Raw genomic sequence first — 11730 nt, 5'->3', positions numbered from 1 at the left:
CGTTTTGACTCTGGCTCATAGTGGTGGATCCATGTCTCATCGCACGTTACAATTATTTTGAAAAAACATTCTCCTTCAGTCGCATACCGATTTTCCAACTGTTGACTTATTTGAAGCCGGGTTTCTTTATGAGCATCTGTGAGTTGTCTTGGCACCCATCTCACACAAGTTTTGTTGTACTGCATCTTGTTATGAATATATAATGGGCAGTTATAACACTCGCGTTTCCTTTCTTACTTGTGAATTCAACAGTGATATGCCTATAGTCCCGAATTAACGAATCAATTCAAGATTCAAGAGAGGAAGTCCCAACTTCGACCGGTCGTCCACTGCGTTGATTGTCACAAACTTTTGTATGGTCACTTTTAAACTATCCTACCCATTTGTAAACGTTTGAACGATTCAAACAATGTTCTCCTTACACTTTTAACATACCTTTGTGGATTTCACTACCATTCTCAACTTTTGCGACTAGGGGAGTCCCTTGCGGGAAGGTCCCACCGCCTGAATATATAATTTAAGCCGTCAATGGGCCTTACGACTGTCATACTTCAGCCGGGACCGACAGTTTAACGTGCCTATCCGATAACACGGGAGTGATCTGGTTAAAAAACGTTTGGTTGCGAGAGGGATTGAACCCGGGATCTCTGTGCTGCTACGCAAGCACCCTATCCACTAGACCACGAATCACTCCAGATAGAACAGCTGATCAGATGTCATCGCAAGGTTGCTAACTTCATTACATACAAAACAAGAAAGGTTAATTTAAAAGTATTGGTTAATTTGAAAAACGTTTAAGAATGATTGGATTTTGAAAAAGATGAAAACTTCGAGTTAAACAAAACTGAAATAATACTACAGAAAAATTTCAAGCTTCCCAACTTGTCCCAATGCATAATGAATGAAAAAATTATGAAAATAATTATATTTAAGAATTATTATTGATGAATTAACCAACAAATTTCCAGTTTACAGTGAGATGTAGATTGCGAGAGGCAGTATATGATGTCAAAGTATCCCTTGTTCTAAAACGAGATGAAAAAATGATGAATTATTTGTAGATTTCGCAAAGGCTTTCGATTAGTTGTAAGTGATTGACTGCGGTACGCCGTTCACCGTTTTCGACTTGAGGACGTCGTTCTCGTACTGTAGGACCGTTTCCTTGCCGTTCTCAACGACTCTGCAACAAAATAAAGCATACCAATATTAATACGAGTTGAATTTGTTGTGGAGTTACACATGGTCACATTTTAGGGCCAATATTATTTTTTATTCACACTTTCAAAATGGAATAATAGACCTTACATATTACTTAGAAAGACTATGCAACAAAATAAAACACAGATATATTAATGCTAGGTGAATTTGTTGTGGAGTTACACATGGTCACATTTTAGGGCTAATGCTCTTTTTTATTCACACTTGAAAAATATCATCATCCATTCTTTGCTGTATTCAATAATGCGACAAAAGAATCAATAGAGATAAGAGTTGAATTTGTAGTGTAGATCTACATGCTTCACATCTAGGTCCAATTCCTTAAATACTATAAGGTGATTTAACTAGATCTTGTGTTTTAGACAACAGTTATACATAGTTACATTTTAGGGCCAATCATATTTTTCATTTGCTTTTTGAAAATGGAATAATACACCTAACATATTACTATGAGAGACTGCAATAGAATAAAACACAAATATATTATAAGTGGGAGTAGAATTTGTAGTGGAGTAACACAAGGTTACATTTTAGGGCCAATGATATTTTTCATTCACACTTTGAAAATGGAATAATACCTTACATATAACAGAAAAAACCTAATTAAATGCATAATTTATTATGCAAATGCATTCCAGGTCTGACAAATAATTTTTGCATAGTAGCTTTCATCGAATTTCCATCTAGCTGTTTACCCTGTTGTCAATATTTTTGCAGTAGCAGAAGTCTTCGGGGAGATTTACAGCGTTTAATTTGGATTTTCGTTTAATAATAATTATTCTTACATATTACTTTAAAAGACTCTGTAACACAATAAAGCACGGATATATTAATGAGAGTTGAATTTGTTATGGAGTTACACATGGTCACATATTAGGGCCAATGTTCTTTTTTATTCACACTTTGAAAATTGTATAATCAACCTTTAATATTACTTTGCTGTTTCGAAATACTCTGTGACACACTAAATCAAAGGAATATTAATTGGAGTTATACATGGCTCACATCCAGGGCAAATGTTCTTTTTTATTCACTTGAAAAATGGTATCATCATCCATTCGTTTTCAACAGCACTGCCAAAAAATAAACAATAGAAATAGGAAATGATTTTGATGTGTAGATCTGCAAGGTTCACATCTAGGTCCAATTATTCCTTAAATACTACAAGGTTTTTACTGGAGCATTTACAGGAGTTTGTGTTTTAGACAATTTATAGATAAAGCAGGATCGGTATAAGGAGGAGGAAATAACTGATGAGCCCCCGATGTCGGAGAACTCGCTAAAATGCCGCTGATATTGTGTATGCAGTTGTATTGAAAGTAGTGAAAGAGAAAAAGTTCAAGTAGCATTGAGTTATTAAGAATGCAGCAGGCAGCAGATTTGTGTTTCGTACTAATGAATAACTAGGAATCTATTTCTTATGCACTTTCAATGATATCCTGTTGAGCTGCGTACAGATTTGAGTGTCACGAGCACGCGCATTCCACTTTTCATCAGCTGAAGCTATTTTTACTGTATCTGTACCTTACTGTTTCTGTACAAATACATAGGATAATCAGCTTATGAAAAGTGAAATGCGCGTGTTCGTGGCGCTTTAGTCTGTACACACCATCATATAAACTATAGTCCATACAAAATTATGAGCGAAGTGAGGTCTAAAGTGGGTAAACTACGAGGGTCATTCAATAAGTAACGAGACAAATTAAACGGTTGAATTTATCTACATGAAACTTTCAGGACATGAAGTTAGCAACCTTGCGATGACATCTGATCAGCTGTTCTATCGTATCTCGTTAACATAATAGCAAATTGACTCAGTTAACAATGGTAAGTCCGCTTGAGAATTGCACCGTGCAAGAACAACGTGTGCTGTAATCTGATTTTTAGTCTGTCGTTTTGACTCTGGCTCATAGTGGTGGATCCATGTCTCATCGCACGTTACAATTATTTTGAAAAAACATTCTCCTTCAGTCGCATACCGATTTTCCAACTGTTGACTTATTTGAAGCCGGGTTTCTTTATGAGCATCTGTGAGTTGTCTTGGCACCCATCTCACACAAGTTTTGTTGTACTGCATCTTGTTATGAATATATAATGGGCAGTTATAACACTCGCGTTTCCTTTCTTACTTGTGAATTCAACAGTGATACTCCTATAGTCCCGAATTAACGAATCAATTCAAGATTCAAGAGAGGAAGTCCCAACTTCGACCGGTCGTCCACTGCGTTGATTGTCACAAACTTTTGTATGGTCACTTTTAAACTATCCTACCCATTTGTAAACGTTTGAACGATTCAAACAATGTTCTCCTTACACTTTTAACATACCTTTGTGGATTTCACTACCATTCTCAACTTTTGCGACTAGGGGAGTCCCTTGCGGGAAGGTCCCACCGCCTGAATATATAATTTAAGCCGTCAATGGGCCTTACGACTGTCATACTTCAGCCGGGACCGACAGTTTAACGTGCCTATCCGATAACACGGGAGTGATCTGGTTAAAAAACGTTTGGTTGCGAGAGGGATTGAACCCGGGATCTCTGTGCTGCTACGCAAGCACCCTATCCACTAGACCACGAATCACTCCAGATAGAACAGCTGATCAGATGTCATCGCAAGGTTGCTAACTTCATGTCCTGAAAGTTTCATGTAGATAAATTCAACCGTTTAATTTGTCTCGTTACTTATTGAATGACCCTCGTAGTTTACCCACTTTAGACCTCACTTCGCTCGGTCACTGTACTCACTTCTTGGTGGTAATCTTCTTGTTGCCGATGAACCGTGTCGACGTGGATGTCCTCTTCACGTTGGCTCCACCCCCACCTCCACCCCCGTGACCGCCCCCGAACGACGAGCTGAACGACATGAACTGAGGTTGACCGCCGTGACCGCCCCTCTGACCACCTCCAAACATGTCCCCGAAGGTGGCGATGTTCAGGTCGAACGGGTGCAGACCGCCGAATGGGCTCAGACCATGACCGCCCCCGTGACCCCAGTGGTTGTGGCGACCTACTGGTAAACAAAACACAAAAATACTGTCAAAAACTAGAAAATTACAAATTACAAATTGTCAAAGATATCAATATACATAATTCACTATATATTGAGGTCCACATTATAATAGCAGTGTTTGATCAACAATAGTGTTGCTATCCTTGTCTATCATTAAACAAAGCGAATAGCGCTATCTCTTTCTCGCTTTCCTCTGTTGCCAGATCGTCTTTTAACAATGTGGAATTAATAATCAATAAACAAAATATTTCATTTTAATTATGAAAATTCATTAAAAATTATTGAAATTATAATTTCTTGCTTAATAAAGTATAAATGATTATTTTAAACTAGAATGAACAGTTAATATTACATCAATGAGCCGGTATCAGTTAGGCTCCATAGGAGGCATTGACAAGACAGAGGATCGGCAACGTTGTTCTCCTATCTTTCTCCACTGCCACGTGGACCTCACTATAGAAGTGGAAGAGGACACTCATATTCATAAAATATTGTTAAAAACTAAAAAAATTCCAAGTTTTATTTATATATTTTTGAACAAATACATATGGAAGCACAAGGAATGACATCCTATATATGCTCTTTTAACACATTATCAAATGAACAGTACATAATACACTATGTTTTACTTATATAATAATTTGTATTTATGTATTTTTTAACATATACATATGGGAGCACAAGGAATGACATTCCATATATGCTCCCTTAACACATTTTCAAATGAATAGTACATACAGTAGTATTTTTTTTGTCATGTGAAACTGTATATAAGAATATCATGTGAAACAGTAATACAATACGCTTCCCATAGCTTTGCCTCGGTGACTTTGAAACGGCATAATAGGCAAGGTATTGTTCGCGGGATAATATTCACGGCTTTCCAAAAACATCAGCTTCAGAGACTGCGAGAAACTGTATTAATTGCATGCAATGAATTCTTCAGCTGACTAAATCACAACAATTTTTTTTCCTATGCACTTTCAATGTTATTTTTTATATCCTTAAAAAGGACGAAGGAGTAAGTTAATTTTGTTGTCCAACGAACTTGACCTGTGTAAAGGTTAGACGAATATGTGCTCACAATTTAAAGCTGATTGATGAATTCTTTCTGAAGTTATTGTAGAACATAGAAACAGACGGACACAGACTTTGGCCTTCAGTAAGTCGAGAGTGAGAACTCGCTGCCGCTCGTTCAATTATCATTATTTTATTATAAGTATTAAATGCTCGAGGCCTATGTGCCTCGAGTGCTTCATATAAACAGTAACCTATCTCACATAGGGTTATGGCACTGCGACAAGACCATATGAAACCAGATCAGTTTGTTATCTCACATAAATATATGGAGTTAGTAATGTCTGATGTTAAAAAGTTAAATAACACTACTACAATATTATATCATTAACACTAATCAATAATACATACATTATTTTACAAAAACATCATGATTCCACAAAAACTGGAACACAAATTGTAAAAGGTTGGCATTACTTAGAAAACAAAAATAAATAAAACATTGGAAAGAGTGAAAACATAAATTCTAAATCACGCAAATAACAAAACCTTTTTAATGGAAATAATTAAATCACAGAAAGTTATTATTTGAAACATACAACGTTTCCTACACATTAAAACAAATACAAACAAGTGTTATGCCAAAAATTCAACCTGTTAGGAAAAATTCAAAAATTGAAACGTTTTGCTGAATCATCAATACCTGACAAAAGACTGCATAGACTACCTCCATGCCTTCTCAAACTATTTCGTTTAGAAGAACCTAGAGAATACAATTAATTTGTAAAAATATTTAAACTATTAGTGGAAAATAAAAGATACAGCACAGTTATATGCATAAAGTAGTCGAAGATTTCCTATAGTTTATACATTAAATGAATATATATTATTCAACTATAAATAATTGATTATTATAATCTCTAATATAATGAAGGGAAGAATCGGCTCACACATGTAGGGGATTGGGAATTCACGAATGACGCATCATCACGTCTCAGCTACTCAACTGATTAACTTGAAATTTTGCATATAAATTCTTAATTCACCGAGGATGGTTATAAGTCTTATTTCCAATTTTTGGAGGGGAAGGAAAGAAGAGAAAGACGTATGGATGAAATGTTACAGCGGAAGGGAGAAGAAGAGTATAATTGAAAGATGAGTGGAATAAGCGAGGAGATATATAAATAGAAACACAAATCTCAGTACCCTTTTTGAATTATTTTATCACAACATGTTTTGGACATTAGTGAATACATTCATGAATGTCCCAAATATGTTGTGATAAAATAATTCAAAAAGGGTACTGAGATTTGTATTTCTATTTATATTGCTAGTAGCCCTATACAGAAAAGAGAGGGATATAATATGAAAATTACAGATCAAAATAAAGTAGGAAAGGTAAGACTTAGTAAGCCAGTGAATTTTTTGTACCTCTGCCAAATGTTATAGGCTACTATAGTTTTTGAAAAATATTAATTTGTATTCAATTGATAGTATTTGTAATTGACACCATAAATAATAGTCATTACGTTGTGTATAATTCATAAAAGGCAATTTTATAGATCAATAAAAAATGTTATTCATATTATTCTTTGTGCCTATCATCTCAATTTAATCAAAAAAATGTTTTAAAAATTGGGTAAAGAATTTAAGTAGAGGTAAATCAGTATACCTTCTATAATATTCATATCTTATTGAATCTTACACTGAAAAAAACTCAGATAATCAATATCAGAATTGTTCACTTTTGAAACTGAAAACTGGAATGTTCACTTTCAAAAGCGGACAAATAGCACGATGTTGGTTGCAAAGTCGGACAAAATGGAGTTTTGGTTTCAAAAACGGACAACTCTAAATTTGAAGCTAATTTTCCACTATTTCCAAATCATTTTTGGATATTATTATTGATTTATCGCAATATGTTAGTTGTAAAGTATAATATAAAAAAATTTCAGGTCTGAAACGTTATTAGAAGTATTGTAAACACAAAACCGATGTTTCAGTGAAATTTGGTTCACAGTAGTTGTCCGTCTTTGATACTGAACTACTCAAGTATCTGAAGCAACATAATTCAAATATTGTTTAGTAATTATATTTTTGTCTTAGTCATTCAATCTCAGCTGTTTCCCATGCATGGAATCAAGCCGGTAAGCTGGTTTGCGGAACCTTAGACCAGTTGTAGAATAGACACGCTGGGAAGTCTAGCCTCTGAAGCCAACATCTACTGCCATATCACCATATCGTGACGTCAGCATCGGATAGAAAACAATGTAAACCAACTCTGCAGAAAAGTTCTCTATCCGATGCTGACGTCAAGATAAGGTGATATGGCAGTAGATGTTGGCTTCAGAGGCTAGACTTCCCAACGTGTCTATTCTATAACTGGTCTAAGCTCTACTCAATGAAACCATAATGTTTACAGTCGAGTATGTTTCCTAATTCCAAAATAGGAACAGCAAGACAGCTACAAAAAACAACCTTCAGCGCTCCAGGTGGAAGTTTTGTCAACTTCCACAAAATTCCTGATTCAGAATTAGTAAATTAGGTTATATTTATAGAATGCATGTAGTAATGTCAGCACAAGCAGGTGATGTTTTCTATTTCTCAATTATTCTTCTTTAGATTATTATGACAAAAAATAGTGTACGTTACTTGGACGTGAATGTTTTTTGCAGTGCTCAAATGGAATTCTAGTCTCGGCTAACGCCTCGACTAGAAACATCATTCTCGCCTGCAAAAGGCCCCTTCCCGTCCATGTGACGTAAGTTACTATTATGAAAAGCAGAAGAGAATTAGAATGAGGAAATGGGAAATAGGGTATTGAGTGGATAGAAGTAGAGGTGGAGTATAAGGAGAAAGATTGAAGAATGGGTAAAAACAGATTAGAGGCAAAATTGAGAAGACTGAAGATGAGAATTGAAAAGAAAAATTGAAGAAGACATGAGAGGGGAAAAGAAAAAGAAGAAGAAAAGAAAGGAAGATGATGATGATGAAGAAGAATCAGAAAAAGAAGAACAATCAGAAAAAGAAGAAGAATAAGAAGTAGAAGTAATGGAAGTAGGAGAAGAAGAAGAAGTAGTAGTAATAGAAGTAGAAGAAGAAGAAGAAGAAGACGAAGAAGAAGAAGAAGAAGAAAAGAACAAGAAAAAACGTTAAAGAAGGTATAGAATAATAATAAAGGCTATAACACCCATAGCACAGAAAATCAATGACATTTTACAGTTATCGTTTATCTATAACTATACTCATTTTTCTCTTCAGTGACATTTGCCTATTATGACTCAACCAACCCGCTAACCTTGAGTCTAAAGTAAAAGCCGGTTTAGTCATTTACTATATAATATCTCTCAATTATATAGTAAATAAAACACCTGGTAAATAGTGTATCGCAAAAATACATAGATTTAAAATGAGCTGAGTTCAAAATAATTGACCGAGCGAAGTGAGGTCTAAGATTCAAGTCGACGGTTTGGCATTTCTCTTAATGTTTAAATGTTTATATGTTGCGCATTTACGGCGAAACGGGGTAATAGATTTTCATGAAATTTGACAGGTATGTTCCTTTTTTAATTGCGCGTCGACGTATATACAAGGTTTTTGGAAAATTGCATTTCAAGGATAATATAAAAGGAAAAAGGAGCCTCCTTCATAGGCCAATATTAGAGTAAAAATCAGACTATAGAATTATTCATCATAAATCAGCTGACAAGTGATTACACAGATGTGTGGAGAAGCCAGTCTATTGCTGTATTTCCATAAGGTCTTTAGTTTCAATCAGGTACTTGTGAATGAGAATACTGCGTGAGGTCTACTGTTCACAGAACTACTAGTTATATAAGCGGAATTTACACAGTTAAGTTTGCAGCCTAATTCAGCATTTTGAAAAATAATCTCCGAATGGTACCCAGTCGTGTGTTGATGGGAAGGATATTATTTTTATCCTTTTCAGAGAATCGACAATTATTTGTTGAAACACAGCCGATTCATGTATCTACATCACAATATTATATTATCGTTATCCTAATTGCATTCAATCTTTATTCTCATTGGTTAATTTTTTATACTTGGTAAAATTCGTTGAATAATAAGCAATACCGTCATTTAATGTGAATTAGTGTAAAAGCCAGTAAATATTGTAACATACATAAATAAAGAACTCTAATCTAGTGATATAGTAAATACATAGTCTAGTATCATATTATATTAAGCGAACAATTTATGTATAATACATTTTTATATTTATATATTTATCTGGTTATTTATTTATGTCTAACGGATCTCGAAAACGGCTCTAACGATTTTCACGAAATTTGAAACATAGTAGGTTATGATATAAAAATCCGATTGCACTAGGCCTCATTCCTGGGAAAACTCACTGAAGGACATGAAAAGGATAATAATTATCCATCCTTGGAAAAACAGATGATAATTGCGTCGTCTGTCGATACCGTAACAAAAGATGCGTACGTGCCTGAGTGGGAGAGAGACAGAATTATGTTCAGCTGTTCTATTTGCAATCAATCTGCTTATTTCACGAGAAATATTAATCTAGAAATTTTAATCGACTTTATTTACTCTTATGGCTTTTATCGACAGAGAGATCCTTTCGGATGTTCTGCCTCGCCGTATTACCCAATGTCATTTCCTATCAACACTCAAGTTTATAGGTTATGTCTTGGGTTCTTCATTTTTCTCACAAAAATTTGCACTTTCACTTCCTCAGTTCCTATTTTATAGATTTTAAAATCAAGAAAACTATTTTCAAACACAAAATCACATTTAAAAAGCAAAAACTATTAATCGACTTGATCAAAATAATCTGATTTGAACCGTTAATATAACATCAATAAATCTGTATCAGCTACCGTCTATAGAAGGCATTGACAAGTCAGAGGATCGGCAACGTTTTTCTCCTATCTTTCTCCACTGCTATTATAACGTGGACCTCACTATAGTAATATCGTGAAGAAGGATCTGTTGATTATACAGTGAATGAAGCACCTATTTTCTAGTATATGATACATGGTAAATATATAGTTGTAAAATGGACATGGTACAAAACATATGCAAAAATAATATAGTCTATATACAGTATATGAAAACTATATGCATATAGTCCAAAAAAGGTTGATCTTGTTCGAAGACACAGGGTCATCCGGATTTCTTTCTCCAAAGCTTTTTATAAGTCTGTGTTCTTTTAGAATGGCCAGTTATGATATTTTATGCAATAATACAGTGAATGAAGCATCCATTTTCTAGTATATGATACATGGTAAATTTTAACTAAAAATTAACCACATTACAACGAATAAGACTAGTTTTCTATAAAGTGAGAAGTTTTTAGCTCAAAATTTTCTAGTTTCATTCAAAATTTAGACTTTTTGAATAATTATTTAGTTACTGTTCTAGATTTTTTAATTTCAGATTCTAATAGTATCTATTTGATTCAAAATTTGCTCGTTTATCTGAGTATTGAAGAGTGTAAATTGTATTTTGAAAAGTGAAAGTAACATAATCAACATTTTTATTTGGACAGTATAGTATAAATTGGAAATGGGACAGTTCTGGGCATGAGCCTGTTGTGCCTTTCCTCATGTTAAGTGTTTGTACACAATGTAAATAAATAACTAAATACATTCATTTGAATTTGACCTCAACTGAATCCATATTCTATTTATGCATCTGTAAGCTATATTATGTTTATTCATCACTAGCAGGTAACCCGTGCTCCGCAAGGGTCTGTTTTAAAACTTGACAAACTGAAATCTAACGAAATGAAATCTTGAAGAATTGAAAACACGCCTTTCCAATATTAAAATAACTTATTATATACTAGCTGGTAACCCGTGCTCTGCAAGGATCTATTTTAAAACTTGACAAACTGATAACTTGAACTTGTGGAATCTTCAAGAGTTTGAAGTAGGCCTAGAGTCACCCTCAATTAATTAAGAATCTATATGCAAAATTTCAAGTTAATCATTTGAGTAGTTTTCAGACGTGATGATGCGTCGAACACAATTTTCCAATCCCGTACTTGTATAAGCCAGTTCTTTCCTTTATTATAGTATAGATTTCTATTTTATGGCACTGTTATGTTATTTTATGACAAAAATGTGATTTTATGGTGGTTAAATATGAAGCTATGACAAATCTTTTCTGACCAATATAAACTCTATTGGGTCAGTAAAGGAATGACAATTTTATGTCTTTCCTTTGGTCTATTGTTTACACGTTTTAAGGCAATAAATTTGGTTTTATGGTAAATATTCATACCATGTGAGCAATAAATATCACCTCCATTGGATATTCATTTTTTTGGAAAAAACCCAATGATTGAAGATGTGCATCGAATATGATAGGACGGTAAAGGCAAAGGATAGGACGGTCAGCTAGATGATAAATGGTGAAATAAAATTGCTAAAAAAAATGATCAGCAATAAAATTGCTGCGAAGGAGGCAAAAAATTTCTCTCAGACACTTGAAC

The 11730-nt window shown here is 34.2% G+C and overlaps 1 protein-coding gene across 20 annotated transcripts in view; it reads right to left on the bottom strand.

The window, feature by feature from the left end:
* Positions 1 to 1026: 1026 nt before the first annotated feature.
* Positions 1027 to 11730, bottom strand: part of LOC111055063 (dnaJ homolog subfamily B member 3) — a 202744-nt gene continuing 192040 nt past the window's right edge. For 9 of the 20 annotated variants that reach the window (XM_039440791.1, XM_039440800.1, XM_039440795.1 and 6 more), the window contains 3 exons: positions 5950 to 6009; positions 3965 to 4229; positions 1027 to 1180 (listed from right to left, as the gene is read on the bottom strand). In XM_039440791.1, coding sequence (XP_039296725.1) covers positions 1081 to 1180; positions 3965 to 4229; positions 5950 to 6009 — 425 coding nt within the window. In that variant the 3' untranslated portion in view covers positions 1027 to 1080. The remainder of the gene's footprint in view (positions 1181 to 3964; positions 4230 to 5949; positions 6010 to 11730) is intronic. The other 11 variants (XM_039440801.1, XM_039440804.1, XM_039440802.1 and 8 more) reach the window with 3 other exon arrangements.

This window comes from Nilaparvata lugens, chromosome 14 (assembly GCF_014356525.2).
Source record: "Nilaparvata lugens isolate BPH chromosome 14, ASM1435652v1, whole genome shotgun sequence".
NCBI lineage: Eukaryota > Metazoa > Arthropoda > Insecta > Hemiptera > Delphacidae > Nilaparvata > Nilaparvata lugens.
This window is presented reverse-complemented; position numbering and strand designations above follow the sequence as displayed.